Here is a 24,624-nt window from a genome sequence, read left to right on the forward strand (position 1 = left end):
TATGCAGAAAAGGTAGTTTCAGGTTAGCTAAATTGACTTAGCATGGCCATCACAGTTCACCCCCATCAGCTTGGCACTCAGATACATCTGTCAGTCATATTTAACTTCCAAATAAAGCCATAGCAAAACTATATTTATGTTAAACATGATGAGACTATCTCTCTTACAACCTGAAACAGTGTCTTTGAAGAATGCAAATGTGTATTTAACAAGTGGTTTTCAAAGTGAATAAAAGTGGAACTGCGTATTCCTAACAATTAATGCATTTCATTTTTAAAATGCGTCTTTTGCAGGAAATTTTCCTCTAAAGAGTACTAAGAGCATTAATTTGTACTATCAAAATTAAAATGTAATTTATTGTGGAAAAATTTGTAGAACTAAAGCAGAAGAAAAGAATTGTTTCACTTTATATTTAATGTTTTTCTGTCTTTTTCTCAACCTTTTTTCAGTTTTTTGAGGTGCCATTTGATTCAAACATGAATAGGACAAAGAACAGACCTCTGGTTCGTGGACAGATCAGGTAAAATCATGAATATAAGTCTCTTTCACTTTATAGAACATTCATTTGCTTGTTCTTCGCGAATCATTTCTCAATCGTTTGCCCTGAGTTGTAAAGTGAAAATAACACACTCCAAAAGGGACATACTGGTTTCTCTAAACCAGTACTTTTCAATTCTAACAGTACTTTTCAGTTCTAACCAAAATATACTACAGAGAACTTAAAATGGATCTAATATTTGCAGTTTTGTTTTGGGAGTAGTAACTCATGTGATAACATTTCTCATTCAGTTCAATTTTGAGACATGGACTGGTTTCACTTGTAGTAGCTGAAGTAAAAATATACCATTAACACAAATTTCAAACAAATCCATATAGGAGCTCAGAAGAAAGTTATGTCTGAAGCTTTTTTTTTTTTTTCCAGATAAACTGATAATGCTGTTATATGCCAAGTAAATTACTGCCTCCATTACTCTTCTTTCTACCACATTCAATTAAGTAGAACTAAAAGGCATGTAAATATTTTAATATCACTAATGGTTAATAATTAAACATTTCACTTCCTGGAGACCTCAAAACCAGCATTTAAAATATTTTTTGTCATCCAATAGATATCATAAGCTGAGAAGAATAAAAAAATGGTTTATACTGACTATTCTAAATCAGTGAATCCTCTCTTCATATTTCCAGGCAATGCCTTCATGGAGCTTAAAATTTATTGGGGCAACACTCGTGGATCAAATAATCACATATATTAACTAAAACAATAAAGGAAGCAAATGCAGATATAGTCAATAAGTAAGTCTATGTAAAAAATGTTTTTTAATACTGTTTTTAGCCATTTCATTTTTAAATTAATTTAAAATACCATTGTTTTGAAAAGGGCAACAGAGCCAGATGAAAATATATGAGAACAAAAATCTCATATCTACTATTTTATTTCTTTTTTTGAAATATAAAGCTCTCTGCTGTGTTTATGTTTAGAAAATGTCAGAGTACTTTTATTTGAGTAAAGTTGTTTTAGAGGGGAGAATGCAAACTCTGTAACCCATCTCAAAAGCTAAAAGCTGCTCTTGTCAGATCTCAGGTAGATTCTTACTTATTTGGAAATTCTGTCCAGTTGTTTTTCCTCAGTGAAATCATACTTTCCTTTACAACTAAGAGAAATATGGGTCAAGAGTCATTAGGCAGGTAGTGGCAATCAGAGAAAAGCCCGTCATTCTACTAATAGCTTATCTTACTTTACCCAGTGTGGTTACTTCCTGCACCCTGGAAAGCAAAGTCTGTCAGTGCTTCCAGGACGGAGCATCATGGCTTCGGTCGTTGGTATTAACAGTGCCCTTCCTTTAAAGGAGACAGGCTTCAGTACAATTATTAGTCTTGTTAAAATTGCAACTTCATCTCTTGTTTACAAGATGACCTAGGCAGAATCTCATTTATAATAACCTTAATTGCTATTTTAGAGAGCAAAGTAAAGGTCTGAAAAAAGTAGATTCAAACTTATTTTTATATCTAGGATATATTTTACTAAATAGGTACAAGGAGGTATTATAAGCTTGGAGCAGAAATCTTGCATTGAGAAGCATAATTTTAAAACTGAAGACTTTATGTCCTGTCAGTTACTGTTTATTATATATAACACAGTAAATTATTATTTACTAAACATATTTTATGAGTGGGTGGTCGTAGGGTATAGTAGAAAGTCTTATAGACTATCCATTAACATTTATTTCTCAGTCGTAGTGGTTCTCACATTTATAACAGCTATTGGATATTTTAGTACAAAGTATGGCCAGTTTATTTTGAAATTCTCTTTTTGGTATTTACTACCCCATTCGATTTGGGCTGCTATGCCTTGTTGAATCTATACAGCTTTATAGACTTCATTTACAATTTGGCATGTAAGTATGAGGCCCTGTCATTGTAGATGGGCAGCAGTATGGTAAGTCTGGGAAAGAAATCCTTGAAAGTCTTTTACCAATGACAGCTGTTTTCAGCCTTTTTACATAGTATGCTTTCTATCTATTTTAAAGATATTCTATAAACATTTATGGAGAAAATATATTTCGTTAACTTTTTCAAGTGATTACAATTTATTTTGAAAAATTTTATTTATCTAAGGAGATAAAGTAATATGGTAATGCTTAAGGAAAGAAAGATATGCCTGGACTAGTTGTTCTGTGATACCTTCAGGATGTGGGGAAATACCTGAAAGGAGCCCTTTGCTTGTGCAGACCTGTCAGGCCACATCCGTTCTCTGTGCTTTTAGTCCTGTCTTCGAGAAAAACATCTGAATTGGTTGGGCACTGAATACCTTACAGAGCTAACACAGAAGATAGTGCTTTTTTGTTTGCTTATTTAATTTAAATGTATTCCAGAGTGGAGGTATCATAAGACTATCATAGTTAAATAGAGAAATAGTTAATGAAAGTCAGGGTTATGAAAAATAAAATTTGGGATAAATAATAAGATCACAAGAAAAATTTATCAAATCACATAGTTAACAAGGTCGAACTATAAATTTCATTCTACATTTCCTGGTGAAATCATAGTTACATCATACTGATAAGCATGAGATAGATGCTATTAAATTCCTCCCAATGCCTAGGTGAGAAAACAGAGAATCCAAGTATTATGAATAAGTGGAAGAACAAAACTTTAGCCTTGTCCATTTGACTCCGCACTCCTAGTTCCTAATGACTTCACATAACCGTCTCTAAAAGTCTCTGTACATGAAAAGAAAATACCACTCAAGAGAGACCAACTTCTGCCTCTTAGTTCTTAAAAATAAGAAAGGACACTTGATGATGATTATTAGAAGAATGTCCTCAATGACATCTGCACAGGAAGCAAATAACAAATTTCTAAGTTGTCTCTCTGGGCGAGCCAGAGACAAAATACCAAAGAACAAACAGCTCCTAGTGAGAACCATTTAGACTGTGTGGACTTGAAGCATTTGGGAAATAGGAAGTTCTTGGCCAGACATAATAGCCCAAGGATGCACCTCTAGCAGTTTAGCTTGTTCTCGTTAAACTGAGACAGTGAAAGGAAGAGAGGAGAAGGTTATGTGTGTGTCGAGTGATGGCTAGGATCAAAGAGATCACGTAGGGAAAGTGCTCTGCCACATGGTATGATTGGAAAGTAAGTGAGCTCAAGGTCTAGTGGCTGTTACTCATGTTTCCCCAGGACAGTTCTGGTTTACACCTGTTGTCCCAGCAGAATTCTTAATAGTGTCCTTCTCCACAATGTCCAGTTTATGCCATCTGATAAAAAGAGAATGATGCTGATGATTATGATGTTCACAGAATTTCCGTAGTTTTAGACTATTTCATACATAATTGCCCAGAAGAAGTAAAAAAAAAAAAAAAACACCTAAATGGAAAGTATAATGTATCTAAATCAGTTTGTAGGTAGATACCGTAATATAAACTTCTTTAAATATCTTCTTAAAAATAACATTTAATATCTTCATGTCTTCTTATAAATTGGAAAAGATGAATGAAGTCAACTGTTTAGTTTGCCAAAATGTCATGGCTCTGAATGATTGTTTTGAGAAGGGAGTTGGGCTTAGAGCTCCCTTTTATTCTCTAGCAACATACCTTAGAATTTGCATGTCACATATCAGGAGCTCACATTGAAGGGTGAGTAAACCCACTTAAGAAGTCGAATCCGCAAACTCAAAGTCATGTAATGAAGGTAAATATCAGAGAAGTTTACCTTCTTAACAGTCGTATTTCAGTGTAATCCAGTTTTAACTTGGTGACTAGAAAAAGTAAATTAGCAATTTTAAAAATTTTTTTATAATAGAAAACATCTCAGTCTTCAGATATTCTTATGGTAATCATTGTCTAGCGAAAAATGTTATCTGATTCTGAGCTTAGGCAAGTCCTTGAGTTAATCTTTCCATAACACTACTTTCTCACATGTAAGAATCATAATTCCAAACCTTTTTATCTCATAACGTTGTAGGGATAACAGTAAAATCAGATGTAAGTAAAAGTTTATTGTTGGGGAGCAGGTTTAAAACTAGAGTTGTTTGCAGAACTTTCATCTGTTTTCAAAATTTGCTTCAAAATAAATATTTCAATACTTATTAGGCAATAAAATAAAAAATGAAATTCAGATTAGTTTCAAGGGCTGGGCAAAAGGAAGCAAAACACGGCAAATAAGAGAACTTAGAAAGTGAAAGTTACATGTTTCCATTATCATGCTTTAGTTGGTACAACCACTCAGTGGAAAGTAGGCAGATGTAGGATCTAAATCCTTCGTTCATATTATCATCATCAGGACATGTTTATGGAGAATGTTGTCCCTGTAGAGAAGTATGCTAGTTGCTAAGGTTACAAAAAGGGAAATGACATGGTCTTCATTCTCTTAAAATAACATTGAGGAGATGGCAACAGACATGCATAAGGACACTAAATGCAGGAAAGGTATAGTTCACTCAACAAATATATTTTTTAATGTGCTTACCAGCCAGGCCCTGTGCTAGATACCAGAGGTGCGGTGGTAAATACAAATTTAAGGCCATGCCTGAGTGATGTGGGAATGCAAAGAGTTAGAACTTAACTCAAACTGAGGAGGTCAAGGATGACTTCTCCAAGAGAATGAAGTCTTGAAGCTGAGAACCAATGAATAAGAACTGTGCCACTCTGCCTATTCCTTGCCAAACTCTTCTTTCTGTTCTTCCTCCTCTGCTAGCTCCTTTGTTGGCGGCCATTAGCCTCCTTGTCATGTTACTCTTCTACAGATACGGCACTCTACACTGTCTACCTCTATCCCAGATCTCTCTTTTGAGCTTGGACTCTTTATAAAGCTCTTTTGGGATGCCCTTCTAGACATCTCAGATTCCATAAGTATATATCCCAATTCATCATTTTCTCTCTCAAATTGTCTTTTTCGTTGTATACTTGTTCATTTACATTATAAAGTCAGTCACCTGTAAATCATTCTAGACTTTTTTTTTTTTCATTTGTCTGCTTCATCTTTATCCAACAAATCGTGTCTTTTCAGCCACCTAAGTTACCCTGGAGTCTCTGCCCTCTCACTCCACTGCTTTAGTTTCAGAACGTCATCAGTTTCACATGGGTAATTACAACAGCATCCCAGCTGGTTTCTCTGCCTTTTCTCTGACCCTCCTTCCATCTGTCTTCCACTCAACTGGCAGATAGGTTTTCCTTAAACAATCATTGGTTTCTGCCTTAAAACTTTTGGAGCATTCTAAATATATTTAAGAAAAAAAATGTTTATTTTAACTTCTTTACTATGACATGAAAGGCCTTTCATAGGCTGATCCTTCCCAGTTCTTACAGCGTCATCTTTCACCAAGTTCACCTTTTTTCATTCATCCTCTTCTGTTATACTGTGACTTAATGGAACTGCTGATTTTTTTCACTGAAGTGCCATGCTTTCTGTCATCTCTGCCAGGTGTGGTAACCTTGCCCTTTTACTACATAGATAGGTTTTATAAGTGTCACTTCCTCTGGAAGGTTTAGCTATTTCCATACTCCAGTGAGGTGATGTTAGACATTTTGTCTTGATGTTCTTTGTGTCCTTATCGTAGCACTACTAGCTCACTGTCTCTTTCCTTGTGCCTCTTTATTACATTGTGAGTTTTTCCAAGACAAAGATTGCATGTTCCTTAGAATGGTTACAAGAGTGAACAGAGAGACCTGTTACAGGTCCAGGGATGAGTTGATGATAGCTTGGATCAGAGTGGTCATGATGATGGAGGTGAAATTTTTTTGCTGGCCACCATTGCCTACAAGTTAAATTAAATTGTGTCTGCTTTTCAAACACTTTCACCTCTTTCCTATGGATCACTGGCCTCCCCCATATAAACTGCCTGTTCCTGCCTCTCTGCCCTTGCTCCTCTTGTTCATTTCTATCTGCCTTCTCCCTTTTTCTCTTTTCTGTAACTTTTGTTTATCCTTTGAGGAATATCTCTCTACTGTCTACATGTATTTCCACCTTCTTAAAATTCTACAGCTCTTTGTACAGGTACCAGGATAAGATAGAATAGTAGCAAAGGAGACATGAGAACTTAACCTCCAGAGAAGTGGCAGCCCCACTGTTCAGACAAGTCTTCGCAACCACCACGATAAAAATGTACAACTTGCCAGTGTTCGCCTTTTAGACAGAATGGAGTAAACTCTGCAGGGAAACAGAATTCTTTAGAATTCTCCATCTCCCCTCCACTGAGTCATCCTTAAGGCAGAATGGTATGAATGCCCAGTCACCTAAATATAGACTATTCTTTTGTTCCTCCTTTTAATTTAACTCAGTAATTTTCAAACTTTAGTGGACATAGTTTTTGTTTTTTGTTTTGTTTTGTTTTGTTTTTCTGGAATTGTACACAAATAACCTTGCATGTACTTTATGGATGACTTCTAGGGATTCTGAAGAATAATTTTGAATATAATATACCTTTACCTTAGGGCTGACCTAAATAAACTCAGTAGACTATGGCTCCACTATGTTTCAAGAATATGAACATACATCTGGTCCCATTGTGTTTTGATTGCCAGTCTTGAGGCTGCCTGCCTTTCCTTTTATGGGACTGCTACCCTTGGTCTGCATTGTTTCAGATTATAGAGAAAGTGATGTTGAATATATTTAATAAACAAGGAAAAGTTAGATCATTGACTGTTTTTGAAATAGTCAATTGCAATATAGATATACCCTTTACATTTAAGGCAATAGAAATTTTCTGTAATTTTTTTTTTTTTTTTTGAGAATCAAAGGGGAAAATCTTTACAACTAAAATACCTTTTAATAAGAATAAAATCTGTGAAATTACATCATAATTTCTTTCATTTTTCCCAAGGAGAATTCAGAGGACAGTACTTTTAATTATTTCTTTATTACCTACATAAAATGACAATTCTGTATGTCTAAGTTATCAGAGTTAAAAAAAAAAAAAAGGGAAGAAAGAAAAGATTGTCTCCCTTATCAACTGTTTGGGAAAATACTGCTTTTTCTGTTTTCCTCACTAGTGAAAAGGAAAGGCATTTTTATACAAGATGACATGTTTAAATTCATCCTAACTCTTACGGGGACACAAAAGTTATTAGTTATTCTGAATGTCTATTCTAGAGAGCACTGTGGCCTTACAATAATTGCAGGTGGTTAATAGAAAGATCCTTTTGCAATTCCTATTTACCAAATGTAATTCCTGTGGAAACACTTGACCCCATGGCTTTCTGCTTTTTACTTCAGCTCTGGGGCCTTTGTGGTAGAATTATTTATCAGTCTTTAATGGCTTGGGGGCCACTTGGTGAATTTGAGTACATTGTACCTCACGTCACTCAGAAAGTACCCCAGATATACGTGAATAACCTGGAGTCATGGTGCATTTGGCACCATTTGCTCTAGCATCTGCATCTGAAGATATCTGGAAAGAAATGCTCCAGAGGGTCAGAATGGCGCTGTTTTAACCTCTGGTCTCGGCCCTTCACCACAGAGTTTATCCCTATTAACTTAGAGCCAGAACCACTGTATCTGTTCCCCTGAGCCTGCATGTAAGCACAGCCACGTCACAGCCTAAGGGATCCACGGTGTTAGTAGTCTAGATGCACACATGGTAAGTGAAACTTGTCACAGGCAAAATCAAGAAGTGCTTTGTCTTTTGACACCTCAGAGCCTCCTGTTTCTTTGCCATTTTTATATCCCTACTAGTAACTTACTTCCTTTCACCCTTTACATTTCATGCAAGTATCCAGTTTCCTTGAAATCCTTCCACTTAATGAAGGTGTTGCTATATCCAATATTGGATAATTGGATAAAATGGGTTTAGTAGTTTCAGGGTGGCCACGAGGAGGGGTCAGAGGGAGAGATATAGTTAAAATTGAATGTCTTTAGTAGTTCCTCCTAAGATAAACCCCAGTTCTTTTTAGGAGGACCAAGTATTTTTCAATAGCAGATTATAGCTGCCAGAATCTAACACTTATTTTTAGAAATTATTGGGGGCCCATAAGGCCCATGGGACCCCGTTTTTACCTTATGCTCTAGGACCTAGGGACAAGGTTGCCTGAGAGCAGGTGTTCAGCTCAGACCCTCCCTGGGGTCTATATCAGTATCTCCTCCAACCTCACTGCCCCATCGAATCCTTTTCTTCTGACTTAATATTTGGACAAGTGGTTCTTCTTTTCTTTTTGTAGCCGGACTTCTGGAAACAGTGACCCACATGCCACTTTATCAGTTACAGTTTAGCTTCTACCCTCACTGTTCATCTCTGCTTTTCTCTGTTCTTCTACTTCATTTTTTTCTCACCAATTTGCTCTTCTGATTCCACCTTCACTTAAGTTGACTCATCAACATGGTGACCTCAGCCTTAGTCCTGAAGGTCTTCCAGCAGAATCCTCTGTCTCAATTCCAAAGGCTTGTGAGAGAAAATGTGATGGCCCAAGCTTGAGCCAGGTAGCTCATCCCTGGTGCAGTCCTGTGGCAACGGAAAGGGGTATGAGGATAATTGGGGGTTGCGGGGGGCACCTAAGGCTGCTCCTTCCAGAGCTGCTTCTGCATAATGGGAGCTTGTACTTGGCCAGATGTGTATCTCAAGCCCTGATTCTACTTTGTGTATTTCTAGCTACAATCCATCTCCCCAACCCCAGTACACATACTTTATGCTAAATTCTTCCTGTGATTTGCAGTCGAAGCCTAAGGTAGAGATTCTTAAATTTAATATTTACTGAGTCATATTATGTATCCTCTCTCACTCTCTTCCCTGTATTTGGCAGGAAAATTTGGAGTGTTTCCTGGTTTTCTCAAAGTTGGAATTTTCTGTTTTCTGTTCTCTCTGTTTTCAGAGAGGACAGATACAGACACCTTTAATCTGCCATCTTTGCTCAAGTTGAGGTCCTTCATATTTAAATATCTAATCTGTTTTACACATGTATTTTTTAAAGTATTAATCTTTTCTCTGACCTCTCCTAATTAAAATTAATCTTTCTTAAGAATGCCAAGGTCTAATGTTTCTTCTATATATTTTAGAATTAAATAATTCCCTTGTCTAATTCAATTCATTACAAATTTTTTGATTACCTATAATCTTACTGTTGCTATCAGTTCTGTTTTTATAATGCTCAAAAGGCTTATAATCTGGGTGAAAAAATGAGCCAGATGCATAAAATGCTTAGCAGACAGAACAGTGGAGCCCATAAATATGTATTGAATGAAATGAATTGGTACAAACAAGGATAAGGACAGACTGGATGGCAAAAGCTTCCTGCAGAAGTGGGGCCTGGGCTGGGCTTTCTTCCTTGTTATTTTGAAACAGATCTGTATTTTGATTACGTCTCCTCTGATGATCCATTTTTCAGCTTGGTAATGTTGACAGGGAAATAATACATGTCAGCATTAGTTTTTCCAACTTAATGGATCGGATGAGAGTGATCCATAACTTGTAAGCTTTGAGTGTGGGCTGTGAGCGGGAAAGATAGAATGATAAGACCAGAGTGAAAGGTTATTTAGAGAGGATAAATTTAAACACTTGGAATCGAGGTCGGCCAATACCTGGTTTCTAAATGAATGACGACGATTGAGTTTTCAAAATGAAATGAATGGATTGTTTAGTTGGCATTATTAACTTAAAGAACAGGGTTTAGCTTAAGTATTATAGAGATTTACAGGAGACATTTTTCACATTTACTGAAGGTTTTACCAGTAAGCACTTAAGCAAATGTTTTGCGGGCTGTAGGGGACCTGTGAACATTATTCATCACCCAGTCACACTGGCCTCATAGATGTGTACCCAGACCGTGCTAAAGCTCCGCAGTGTTTCTAAAGATTGTTATGATTAGTCTCTCGGTGTGTATATATTGCAAACGTAATAAGAACATAAACATTTTATAACTGTAGGAATTTCTTTTTTTAGTGCTAACCAGTCATTTGAGGGGGCAGGAAGAACAAATTTGGTCTCAACAATAGTGGTGCTAATGTAGAGACCTTTGTTCTTATAATAAAATCATTTAACATTATGAGCTACAATACAAAGAGTCAACAAAAAGTTTCTGTACATATCATCATGCTTAGTCATTACAGTGGGTGAATGAGAGGAACGCTGAAATTTTCTGAGAGGTAACATTCCTTTTCTTCTTATCATAAGAGAAAAGAAAGCATTTATGATTATTTTGAAGCATCATGAATTGTAAACGTTTATTGATAACAATGCTGGGGATGGGAGATTTTTCCATTCTCATGTCCCTTTTTATAATCATAAAATATTCAGACATTCTAATAAATATAAAGAGTTAACTATCACATAGTAACTAAGTTGATCGCTTGTAGCCAGTTGAGAAAAAAGTCATAGGAGCAAATACCTTTTACTAATACTCTGGAGTCATTTAGTCTAATGTCCTATCACTTTATTTCCTTCTCTTTTCAAATAAGATTATGTGAAAAGATTTGACGTGATCAAATTCTCATTGATTGGTGTTAGATGAGTAGTGGTGAGTCTTAAGATAATGTTCTCTTTTGCATGGTTTATAAAGGTTTGTTTTAACCAACATTTTGGGCACCAGTCTTGGATACAGGGAATATAAAAATGAATGGTACCGAGTCAAGGCACTAAAAATGTTGGGCATGGTGGGAGGGGAAGGCAAAGCAGCAAACAGATCCTGCTGTGGTCCTAGGGACTAAGAAGTGCTGTGAGCACTGGAGGGGCATGTAGACCACCCATGGAGATAGGGGCAGGAAGGAGAGAAGGATGAGGGGAAATATTCTTGGAGTACATGTTTTGATGTCTAGGCTGAATCTTAGAGAATGTGTAAGAAATTATCTCACAAAAGATTGAGAGAAATATTGAGAGGTGGGGGAGGGGAAGGGGTGTATGCCAGTTCTAGGGCAAAGGAGCTAAATGTATGTCACAGAAAAGCTCTTTCACCTAGACCACAGATTGCAAAACAGCAGCCAACAGGCCAAATCCTGAAGAGGCATTTTCTGTTTGGCACTCTGTGCTTTCCTATGGCTGCCAACATTTAAAAATAGGAAAATTTAACAAAATTCCAGATTTCTGGGCTTTTTTGGCACATTTCCTTATGGTATTTGCCAGCCAAACCTGAGTAGCAGTTCCCACAGTCGTCACCACTCCATTTTTTTTTTTAAGTAGGCCCACTTTACTCCTTTATATGGCCAGCCTGGTCTCTGTATATGTCTCTGTTTGCAAACACTGCCCTAGCCCAAAGGCTCCAATCCTCACTAGGCGGTGCAAGAGATGGAGTCACCTACATTTTATGTAGGTGAACAAAGCTGCTTTTTTTTTTTTTAAATAGTCTTATAAATTAATAAGGGAGTGGATAAGAGAATAAAACCATCAGCCTAAACCAGGAAAAAGGAAAAGTATGTATCTCCCATATGGTAGGTGTTACAGGAACTAAGAGTAATGGAGATATTCGTTGTTGGTCCCAGGGCTCAAGGAGTTTGAGAAATGCACAGATGGGACCACTATACTAGAAATTTGATTTTCATGGATGAGATCTAATAATAATAATCTCCCCCTCTGAAAATTCCAGAGTCTTTGTACAAATAACTTATCCTTACTTTAAACTGAATTGATGTAGCATAATTCAAGTCACCATTTGCTTCTTCTCCCTAAATTAGAAACCTGAATTTCAGAGGTAAGCAGTGGGGTAAGGTTCATCTTAGCTTTTTTTTTTTTTCCTTAGCCAATCTTTCTTATGTCTTTCCTAGATTAATAAGATTCTTTCAATGAATTTTTTAAGGCTCGTTTAGCTCAGACATGCTTTGCTTTTTTCTTTGAATAAATTGTTTTTCTAATGTAATGCTACAATTCCTGTGTTCTGAATATAGTCATGTCAAAAATGCTTGCTTATTCTTGAATTTCTCTTAAACATGTTTTAACATTTAATTTTTTAAGCAGGCTACCATCATTTTTTATGCAATTGATAGCTTTTCGAACATTGCTATAATTAATTTTCTTTTAAAATGTTTTGTGTCCTTTTTTTCTTCACATATTCTTTAAATTGTGAATTTACATCAGCTCTCTGCTACCTTGCAGTATCTATAACTTGAGACTTCTTCAGAAATAGAAAACTCCTAAATAAGATTCTGGGAAGACATTGTCAGAAAAGTTATCTGTGGAGACTTTTCCAAAAAACTCAGGCCAAAGCTCAGATGTCGGATTTATGCAGGAAATTAAAGTTAAATTGTTTTGGTTTAATTGAGGTTTGGGGTTTTCTTTTGTTTTTGAAGAACGGAAATTTTATTTCATAATTTAAAAATCATTTATTCTGGAAGAATGACCAAGAAATGTGAAATTAATTTTTGTATAAACCAGTTACCTACAGAGCTACTTAAAATATAAAGCATTCTTGATTTAATATAACATTTCAGAGACCTCTCTGACACATTACTTAAACAGAAAGAGCGCATTTCTCCAGTAAGTTATTATAAAAGTCAAGTAATTTAAGTTACATTTATTAAGTGTAACAAATAGGCATCAAATTAAAGCTTATATATTCCTCATTTTTATAGAAGATTCCACTTTGATAGAGCTACTAACGATTGGTGTTTAGTAAACAAAGAAATATGTTTTAAAGGAAGAATAAATAATTCATAGAAATGGGTTGACAAATTTCCACTCACTCATAGTCTATTAGTTTCTTTTCTACAGTAGCCTTGGGCAGGAAAAGCAGAAGTAGAAAGATCTCATGCATTGATGTTCAGTAGAAAGATATCTCAATTTAAAATGTAATTCACTTTTGAATATGAGTTTGGAAATAAATCATCATTCTGCCCTCATCATAAGCCATGAACCTATTTGTATGAGTGAGTGAGTGAATGAATATAAAAGAATTTTTTTAGTTCAAAGAAATCACAAGATTTTTCTTCTGCCACCATCCCCCCTCCCACCATCAAATAGTGCTACTTTCCTTATTCATACGTTTATTCTGTTTTATAGAAAATTAGAATTTTTTTGGCCATACCATCATACTCCATTCACTTGCTTTTCTGATCTTTCCTACATGAATTTACTCCAGGGAGAACTACTCACAGAGATATTAATTTCTCTGTTCTTAATAAAGGCCATTACAGCAACTGTTGTAGAAAGCAAGAGCACCAGTATTTTTAAAAAATGTTTTGCATGTGATAAACCTACGTTTTCCTGGTGATGGTTTATTTTTTTGGAATTTTATATAATAAAATTAAATTTTTAATTTAAAGTTATAATTGAAAATTAAAAGTAGTTTTGCTATTTTAATTCACAGCCATCATGCATTTATAATTTGTAATTAAGAAATGATACGCAAGTACATATGCATATATTTTCATATTCTAATAGATATCTATGTCTTTTTAAGTTTGAAAAAATAAATCAATAGAAACAATTATTTCAAGTTTATCAGCGCCTACTTTCAACTCTATTTAATAGAGTACTCTATTTGAATACATAATTCTGTGTTATTTTACCTATTCTTTTCCTTGTAGCAGATTTTATAGTTTGAGAGTTTATAGTACTTGTGTTTATTTTAATGTCTGTCCTTTCTAGAATAAACTTTGCTATTTTGTTCGCGGCTGTATATCCACCCTTAGTATAGTGGCTGACTACACAGGCAATGAGAAATTTGAATGAATGAATGAATGAATGAACAAACGAACAAGTGAACACTACGTACTTCTTTAATGAGTACCCTGCTAAGTACTTCATTTACATTATTATATTTGATTTTTGACTCTGAAGTAAGTAGTTCTCGTTTTACAAATGAAGAAACTAAGGCCAACATGTTAAATAATTTGTTCAAAATCACATAGCTCAACAGGGTAGAACTCCCACCTTCCCTATGGTCTTGTTCCTTAGCCTCTTTGCATAAGCCAGTTTGACTTAGGTTTCAATCCTTCCAAAAGAAGAACCTATTATAGTTGAGGAAACTAAGGACCAGAGAGGCTCAATAATTTTGTCCACTTTTATAGAGCTAGTTAACATCAGAGCCAGAACTTGAACTCAGACCCCCTGATTCCTGTTCAACAAACTTAGTTATGCTGCAATATGGAAACCAGAATATAATAACACTAATAAAAAATATTTAAGCATTTTTAAGACATTTTTGTTAGGAAAATGTTCTAAAAGACACAATAGTAAAAATAGTATAATGAATCTAATATACCTATTACCCAGAATCAGCAGTTTTCAACACTTTGCCATGCAACTTTTAAATAAAGAATAAATGATAAAAGGAGAAATAACTCTGTGTGTGTGTGTGTGTGTGTGTGTGTCTGTGTCTGTGTCTGTGTGTCTGTGTCTGTGTGTGTATGTCTGTCTCTCTGTCTCTCTCTCTTCCTCTCATTCCAGGTTTGGGATACTTTCCATAACCCATCTAGGAATGGGGACAGCAGATGAGTTTTTTGATCAAATGCTGAGCAGTCTGATGAGGAAGAAGAATATATTGAGTAATTGACCTAAAATAATAGAAATCAGTCATTGGCAAAATTGCCCTTCAGGTCTTTCAGATTTAGCTCTGACTTTTATGAGCGCTAAGGCAGAAAATCATAGTTGTGTTGAACTGAGATGAGAAATAAATGTGCTTTTCTCATTTTTTTCTGTATCAGAAACAGATCTCTTTATAAAAACAGCTAAACTTAAACAACTTTAATATCACCGTGGTATTTAAAGATTTCATGGTAAATCAAACTTTAAAAAAATAACCCACTCGATATATTTTCTCTTTATCTCAGAACCATTATTCTTGCTAGTCTTCTTCCTACTTACGGTTTCAAAAAGAATCTTTCACTTCTTTTACTGATGTATTTCCATTGTGTACAAAGATTCTAACCAAATCTTATACTTACCATTTGTTTTTTTAACTCTTTTACTCTGCCTTATTTCAAACAAGGCTTTGGTTAATTTGCAAAGCTATGTAAAATGTGACAAATTGTCCAAAAACACCACTTTACAAAAAGACGACTTGGGAGAGACAAAGTAGAGCCAAAAATAATAGAGCTAAAAATGCAGACCATGATCACACTCATGTTGGTATACCAAAGAGCCACTCAGTGAAAGAGGAGCACCTGCTCTCTGCAGATCTGATTTGCTCCACCAATATATTTTTGGAATATCTGGAAGGGAGATTAAAGAACTAGCTAGGTGAATGCTGTTTCTTTCAATTAGTATTTGATAAAAATTGTGTGGTGATGTGTTCATGATTCTTTTTCCTTGGAAATGCCTAATGTGAACTTCTCCTGTGAGGTGAATGGATGATTGTCTATCTGTCGACCATCATGGCAGACAGAGTGGTCCTTCTGAAAAACAGATCTGATCATTTTCTTTCCCTATTTAAAAAACAGAGAAAACTTCATTGACTCTGCATTTGCCCAGAGACAATGCTCAAATGTCTCACTGTGGCCTTCCTAACCTTTCTGCTCTCTGACCCACTTCCCCCTCATGCTGTACTCCAAGTAAGTGGGCCATGCCATGCTTCCTCACCTTTGGCCTTCTCACATGCTGTTCTCACTACCTGAAACACGCTTCTCCACCTTTTTTTGCCCATCTCTCACCCATCCACTAGGTCTTAGTTTGAACATCACTTCTTCCTAGAAACCTTCCCTGTGCACCCTAACCACTCCTTCACATTTCCTGTTTCCTTGGTTGTAACACACTTTATTGTTGCTGCTTATTTAACTATCTTCTAATCCAGTATAAGTGCTCCCAAGGCCTCGCTCACTAAATTATATCCCAGGTCTGTCCTTTTTTGTTTTTGTTTTTTTCTTTTAGTACTTCCCAATCATTTTCATCTCATGGAATACAGTAGAATATTAGGCAACTTATACAGTGGGGTAAACCAAAGGAGCTTTTAAACCCACAGGGGTCAGCTCCAGGCTAAAGGTGCCCAACCTAAAGATTCTAGCTCTCAGACCCAAGAAATAAGTGTACCACTAAGTCGTATTACACCAGTGTCCCCCACATCCCAATCAGGGAACTCTGGATTAAATGAATGAAATGAAATGAAATGAAGACAGTACAGGTCCTATTTCCAAGTTATTTTGCCTATATTGAGTCTTAGTTTCACATCTGTAAAACGAGGATAATACTATCTCAATAAACAGGTTTTGCTTTGTTAATTTTTATTTTGTTTTTAATGTCATACCCAGTATTGATATAGGTTCTGGAAACTGGCTTTCTCAGATACTGCTGGTGGGATTATTAACTTATTATAACCTCTCTGGAGTATAGACAGGTGGTGCAAGTCAAAACCCCGAAAATGTGCAAGACATCTTGCTTAGCAATCTCACATCTAAGAATTTATCCTCAGAATTTATCCTGATCAGTGCTATCAACAACGGTCTGTCTGTAAGGTATTCATCCAAACATTAAAGAACTAAAGAAATGAGAAAACACTGTTTCCAAACAGAGTATATTAATGTAATTAATTGCGGTATAGCTGTAGACTAGGCCACTGTATATCTATTAATGTTGATGATGTAAAAGAATTCTTAATAGCATAGGGACATTATTAAGATATATTGAAGTAAAGTAAGTAACAAAACCACAATTCAGTATATCCTCTGTTATTTTCTAAGTAGAAACTTTATTGAGAAAAGGCTAGAAAGATATAAACCAAAATGGTTCCCTGAATAACTAATTTAGAATTTCTTCTTTGTGATTTTCAGTAGTTTCAAATTTTCCGAAATGAACATATATTGTTTTTTAATATATGTTTGAAGAAAACTAAAATGTCACAGGAAAGTAAACTTCACAGAGTTTGCAGTTGGCATGAGAAAGCCGTGACGTTCACCGCTTCAGGGTTCCTTGCACCCAGAGGGAAATGGGTTCCTTGAGATATCTAGGTGCTGAAAAGCATCGTGGCTACCTGGATAAATATCCTCATTTTTGTTTACATGCCTTGTCAACCTACCCAGTTTTCATTTGTGCCCCTGAGCACACTGATTTAAACACCAAAATTAAGCTTCATGATTTTCTGTGCTACCGAGAAAGGTCAGAAACTAAACTTCCACATAAAATTGCTTATCTCAATAAATTAAATTCATGTGTGCCTTTCTAAAAGGACTTTTTCTTAACACTAATACTTTTGAATCGAACTGGCTTCCACAGAGCTCGGAGAAGGAATGAACAACCTTTTTTTTTTTTCCTTCACACAAGGTCCAATTCAGAAAAAATAAAAATGTTTATGAGCCACATTTTTCTCCTACCCAAAATAAAACTAGCTTTTTAGAATCTCATAGGAAAAAATATATATATATATCTGTTCTTATAAGCTATAAACTACATTATTGAAAGAACAGTAGTTATAATATTTGCAGTGCTTTTTACCAATCTAAATTCTCTTTTCTGGGCATCTGTGAGATGTAACAACACAGAGATATCTTCCTAATCTTTCCTTTGGAAAATTATATTTTTGCTATATTGGGGATCTAAGTAAGAAATCTGTTTCAGTAGGTGTTAACGGATTGAGTTGGAAAGGAAATTAAGGATTGAGGAAGTAAAGACATGTGTAGTCTACTCCATCAGGATGTTTGGGTTTGAAGAGGGGATAGTCAGAACCTTGGGGGACATATGAACAAAGAAATTGATCTGAGTATGCAAAGGATCAATAAACAGTGATGATAGAAGACACAGACATATTCAGGAGGAGATTAAATTAGAGGGAAAATGGAGAGTTTACCTTTAAAACTGGAGAAGATGTCCTCCCTCCACTCCCCAGATGGTAAGGAAGTAGAGATGAGGGCATTTGTCACTTACATAAGAGGGAAGGACATCAGTGGAGGATATTAGCGCCAGAGTAAATCTGGAGCCTTGAGAAGTCTGGAGAGGAGCTGAGACAGCCACGACAAAGAATGAGAAAGGAAATCAACTTCAGCCGAGCACCAGCACTGTTAAGCCATCCTCTTGACACGGGGCAAGTTAGTGTGATTATAGGAATCTCTTCAGCAGGAGCGGAGACAAGAAGTCATTGAGCAGTTTCAGAAATGGGAATCGTCAGGGTGGGACTGATAGAAGGACAAGGCAGAATAAAGATTGAGTGCTGGAGTAAGGGCTATGGAAGTAGTTGACCACAAGACTTAGAAGAAGTCAGGACTGTGGATGGAAACTCACCCTCAGGATTGAACATGCAGTAAGAAGTCTCTCAGGTGTAGTTTATGGTTCTTCTGTCACAAGCATCTTGACAACAACATATCCCTTGTGTGTTCTCTATTTCCATCAAAACCTGCATTCTATGGGGTTCTGTCTCTGAGGCAGAGTGGACACAGGCTGGGAGGAGAGTCAGTGCTGGTCACTGTATCAGAGTGGGAGCTGGAATTCTCCAAGTCACTGTCAGCTTTCATGTTCTATTTCCCTGACTTCACTTGGTATTTTCAACTCTTGTGGGCTCTCCCCATCTCTTATTCCCGGCTGAGTTATAGTTTGTCATAATTCTACAGCTTAGTCTTTTTCCTAAAGGGGCAGGCAGTCTTGGAACACAGGGCTTCTCTTGCCGGAGGAACACTGCAGCCCTGTGAACAGAAGGGTGTTATTATCTCACGTGTATGAGAGGTAAAATTTGTCTTCCTTGGGGAGCTGACCATTGCCAAAACCAGAGCACCCTAGAAGCTGCACACCGACTCTTGCTTCTCAAGTGAGCACGTTGTGGAATCTGATTGAGTAAGATCACTGAACGCTATGGAAACCATTTCCTCACGCAGAATTATGGCTTCTATAAAGAGAAGGTAGGGTTTAGTAACCTCCCCCAGGTTTCTTAAGAAAGATTAAATACAAATGCAAATAATCAGGAACTAGTAGATCGAATTTATCTACAAAGTTTTCCACAAGATTCTATACAAAGTCTGCTCTAAAAAGTGGACCCTGTTGAGAATGAGGCTAATAATCATCATTACCATTGTAGAGTTTTATTTGACAGTTTTCGTTTGCATTTACAACATTGTGCTACTTCCTCTTGAAAGGCCTGAGTCTGTAAACCCAGCTATGGTACTGAAACTGAACTGAAAGTACACTAGCCTGAGAAGCAGCCCCTGCTGTTTTACTGTTGGTGCGGAGCTGGTACCATGCTGAGCCTGTAATTTATTACAGATAGGTACAATCAGGCAGACTGTTGTTATTCATTATTGTTAATTAGGTGATGCTTTTAAATAAAGTATAAATGGGCAGAAGTACTTCTATAATTGAGATATTATTTTTTGCTGGAATCTTACAAAGTTGTGTTCCAAGTGCTTTATCCATAGCTATTACTTACTTAGCACTGACTATAAAACAGAAACCTGTGCAAAGCAGACGCAGTCTCTCAGTCAGCTCTCAGGACAAGAGGTAATCAGGTAATCATCTCTTCTGTACAGAAGAGCAAAGTGAGGCTGGGCCATCCTATCTCCAGGAGGGACAAAACCTATATTCAAATCCAGGGCACGCTAACCTCAACTTTAACTTTTTTATTTCCAGCCAACAAAATCAAGAGGAGCAGCCAGAGCTCCTGCAAACACAATCCCTCCTTATTTTAAGCTTAATAAAGAGGATGCCCCATAACAGAGAAGAATCCAAACCAGCACTGCCTCCCAGGTTGCTTCATCATATAGGTGGATGATTTGCCTTTCGTCAGCTCTGATCCGTGCAGCATGGTTAACTAGCACGGAAAGTGACTGCTCTGTGTTCTCTACTCTTTTCCAGCCCATTGCTAGCTGTGTCCTTTGCCACTTGCTGTGCTATTCCTGGAGTTGCCCTTCTGACCTGGGGGGTAAATCCACTCACAGGAGCCCTGGGAGTCTTCAACATTTTCCTGTATACCTGCTGTTATACCCCATTGAAGAGGATCAGCATTGCCAACACATGGGTTGGAGCTGTTGTTGGGGCCATCCCACCTGTCATGGGCTGGACAGCAGCTACTGGCAGCCTCGATGCTGGTGAGTGTCTCACCTGTGAGTTTCAGCTTCTCTCAACAGACACGTGGCATAGGTACCAGATCCAGGAGCTCAGAGGCTTTTCTACACAAGCATTAGTAACCCGTCAAAGAGACATTTCCTTTCCTGTACTGCAATACTTGGTATTAGATCCCATTTTATTCGGTACTGATTCTTTTGGCAAATGTGCTAATGAGGCAGTATGAAATATTATGAATGCAGAGCTAAAGAGAGACTGTCATCCTGGCTTTTCTCTTAGACTTAGAAAAGTCTGAAGAAAACAAAGGAAGCAATGTTGCCTTAGCCTGTGACAACAGGTACAGTTTTTAAAAGTACGCAAAAATCATGAATCAGGTTAGGACTCAGACTCATTTGGGGTGCCCCACTCTCTTGTCGAGTGGGTATTTCCTTGGTGGCAGGCCTGCCGCCTTGGCTCTTTACTCCCGCAGATCGGGTTATATCCCCTCTTACGGAAGAACAGACTATTTTCATTAGTTTCTAATTTATTTTTATATGATTTGCTTAAATTGTTCATTCTGTCTACAATAAAACCATTGAGACATTTCTACATTTTTTTGGTGGTATGTCACAACTAAATTTGTGGAGTGAAAATAACCCATTTTTACCATCTGTAAGGGAAGTTTCACAGTCCAATTAGTCAAGTAATTAGTGTTTTTGACCGACACTTAGGAAGGAAGTGGTAAGGTTTCCTGCAATATATGTAAGTACATATTTTTCACATGAGAGATCAAAAGGTAGTTGACCATAAACCGTTGCCCTATAAGCCACATTTCTGAAACTTCTCATAAAAGCTCTTAGACTCTGATTTGGCAAGCTTACAAAGATGATTTCACCTTTACCATGATTGTCTCTTAGAATGGTTTAAATATCCTGTAAATGTTGGCATTCCATGAAGCTACAAATATAATATTCTAAAATGCACATGCTCGTTTGCTCTGTGATAAACCTACAGCCAGAGTCTCATCCATGTGACAGGGCAAATTGGCAAAGAGCAAAGGCTCTGGAGCACGGGTGCCTGCATTTGGAGCCCAGCTCCACCACTCCATAGCTGGGTACCTTTGGAATGTACTTGACCTCTTTATGCTACTGTCTCCTTATCTCCCCCACTTGGTTTCTTTTTAAGGGGTTGTTATGAGGATTAAATGAGTTATTATTAAGTATTCCTCATTCATACAGTGAGTGGATAATATAGATCAAGAAAGTTTGTGAAATTTTATTGGTATGCAAAATTATGAGCAATAATTGTTACCTGACTGTTGTTTTGAAGACTGTGAGGTACCTCCAGGCTGGGTGAGAAAGAGTACTGGGGTCCGTTAGTGATGTCAGCCTTGGATGAGGGAGGTAGGGTGGACAGCATGGATTTTGGCATCCTTGAACTAGATGACATCTGAGTTTCCCACCCTGGTTCACAATTTAAATTTAAAGAGTACACCTGCATACCACCAAATTCCTGGTCAGATTCCTCCTCCTCATTTCTGCCTGGAGGCTCAATCTTGACTTGATCCAAACTCCCTCTCTCCCCTAATTCAACTCCCCTCCTGTACCCCTTCAAACCTTTCTAGGGATTGCCCAGCCATGTGAGATAGAGACCATGAAAGAAAGTAATTCCCAGACTCTACAACCTCTAGTGTCCTCCCATCCACAACAGTGTAGTTCTGCATCACACTTGGATACCCTGCTCCAAGCCACCTGTCTGTCTGTTGGACACAGCCTCAACCCTAGCCAAGAATGCCAGAATTCTATTCAATTTCCTCAGCCCTGGCATAACAAAGCAAAGCGCCCAAGACTACCTTTTTTGTCTAGGGAATCCCAGACAAGGCCAGGGTTAAGGTCAAGTACTGTAGCTGCAGGGACAGGTATCACTGGAAATCAGTGAGGGCAATTGAATCCAAGGCTGTGGAGAACTTGGTCACCTCTGTTGTACCTAGGACCCAGGTTCTTGCTGAGGGCTTGATGCCCTTGTACTCCCAGGCAGTTTACTTTTGAAGAGTTTGAGCCTCAGCATCTGTTGGCTCGAGTTGCATCCTCAGAGGCCAAAGAGAGAAAGAGCTTTGCAAAAGTCCCCCACTTAGGAATACACACTCAGGCAGGAGCGCTTATTGTTCAGGGACAATCTGGATTTGGCTAGATGGATAATAGATCTATTTGAAATATAATTTTTAAAAAAATATTGGGTAGAGTCTTTCTGTAATCCAGATTTAATTATTTATATACAAACTCATTCATGAGGGACAGCTAAGAGCCAAACTATACCTTGGTCTAGGTAGCAGGATGAAAATACATATTTATCTTGAAAAATGAGACCCATCACCTATCTGAACTGACCCTGGTATAAAGCAAAGCAGTCTGAAAGATTTATGTAACCACAAAGAGAAGTTCCTTTGGCAGTTTTTGAGATTGACTTCTGTCATATCCTTTTTCTATAAATCTTAAAGATACATTGCAGGACACACAATAGTGACACGGTTTACTGCTCCCAGTTCTAATTTACCACAGATCAAATCATATACCTAAAGCCTTGTCAAGTTTATACAGAAAAAATAATGCTACTTTACATAATGCTTTAAACTGCTTTTAAAAAGTTTCAAAACATTAATACGATAGAGCAAACTTGAGATAAGCAGTAAATCTTTGGATGAATGAGTACCTTCCATTTCACAGATGACAAAAACTAAGTTAATCCAGGGTCAGTTGCCAAGTATTTACTGAGCATCAGATATGTAGAGGTACTATACAGGTGGGAAGCAATAGAAAGAAATAAGGCAGAATTGAAGGGAATATAGTTTAAAGATTTTTTTTTTTATTACTAGGATTTTAGGAACTATGTTGAATATGAGTTAGTGTAGTTTTATCATCTTCTGGAACTGCACTGTCTAATAAGATAGCCACTAGCCATATGTGGCTGTTTAAATTTAAATTTAAACTAAATAAACTTAAAAATTGTTTCAGTCCCTTTAGCTGCATTTCAAATGTTCACAGCCATATGTGGCTAGTAGCTGCCATGTTAACAGCACAGATATAAAACAGTTTCATCTTCACAGAATGTTCATTTAAACAGTACTTTCTAGGAGGACAATTGATATCCTTATGCACCTATGTTCTCCATTTTCCTCATGTAAGTTCGTACTTGAAATAATAGGGCATTGTTTGAGACTATTCTTGTGGTCTTGCTAAAGTCTAAAACTGTGGTCCTCAAACTTTAGTGCACCTGGAGGGCTTTATAGCACTCAGGTTCCTGGGCCCTGCGTCAGAATTTCTCATTCAGTAGGTCTGGAGTTCGACCTGAGAATTTGCATTTATAACAAGTTTCCATTTGATGCTGATGCCCGAAGTCCAGGGACCACACTTTGAGAATCACCAATCTGAAAAGAGAACCAGAGAGAGTTCTAGCTGTTAGAACACTTTGGAAATACCTGGGGATTTTGGCAAAGGGCATGGGCAGATGGTAGTAGTTGAGATGCACTAATGGTGTCATATATATTAACCACAGAGGTTACATCTCTCGTCTGAATTCTTAGGAGACTTGTTTGCTTGAAAGAGATGGAAGGTGAGGAGGGTGTAAAAGAGGCTAGGAGATCACCTACTCAGCTGAACAACCTGGACTGGAAACTGCTGGGGCTCACCACCTTCATACAATGGTCTCCGCAATTGTTTCATTGTGCAGGTGTGAGTTGAGAACCTACTGTGTGCTGGGCACTGAGAGATACAAAAATCACTAAAACCTAGTCCCTGTCCTAATGAAAATGATACCTCGGCATCTTCAGAGAGAGAAAGGCAGGTCATCAGATAATTGACTGAGCCAGGACCTTAGCATGAAAGATGTCTTCAGAAGGCTGTGAGTTCTCTTACCCTCCCCAATTTGGTCCAAGAAGACTTTGGAACAGAGTGACTTCTGAATTAAGTCATGACCAGCTTACTTGAGAAGGGAAAATGCTTTCCAAGAAGAGGGCAGAGCATGTACAGAGAGATTCATAGGCATGAAAACCAGAGCAATATTGTGGGGCAGAGGATGTGATCTGAGCTGCCTTCCCGAGGAATGTGTGCTTTATTGAAAGGTAGTAAAGACTCATTGGAGGTTTAAGCAGGGAAGCAGCAAAGTTCTACTTTTATGATTATTTAATGCTATGCTGCAGCTTTGTTCTTTGTGGTATTTTTAATCAGTAAGTTGCTAAAGCCTGCCTCCAGTACTCCGAAGCCCTGTGTGTCTTCCCTCGCCTCCTGCCCCTGCCCACTCCTTCCCCTCTCCAG

General features: G+C 37.3%; 1 protein-coding gene across 2 annotated transcripts in view; it reads left to right on the forward strand.

The window, feature by feature from the left end:
- Positions 1–24,624, forward strand: part of LOC105291280 (protoheme IX farnesyltransferase, mitochondrial) — a 127,520-nt gene that overhangs the window by 92,627 nt on the left and 10,269 nt on the right. Inside the window, exons 5-6 of one of the 2 annotated variants that reach the window (XM_023529954.1) lie at positions 450–520; positions 20,126–20,358. In XM_023529954.1, the coding sequence (XP_023385722.1) occupies positions 450–520; positions 20,126–20,358 (304 nt within the window). The remainder of the gene's footprint in view (positions 1–449; positions 521–20,125; positions 20,359–24,624) is intronic. The other variant, XM_023529955.1, reaches the window with a different exon arrangement.

Source organism: Pteropus vampyrus, unplaced genomic scaffold (assembly GCF_000151845.1).
Source record: "Pteropus vampyrus isolate Shadow unplaced genomic scaffold, Pvam_2.0 Scaffold44, whole genome shotgun sequence".
Taxonomy (NCBI): Eukaryota; Metazoa; Chordata; class Mammalia; order Chiroptera; family Pteropodidae; genus Pteropus; species Pteropus vampyrus.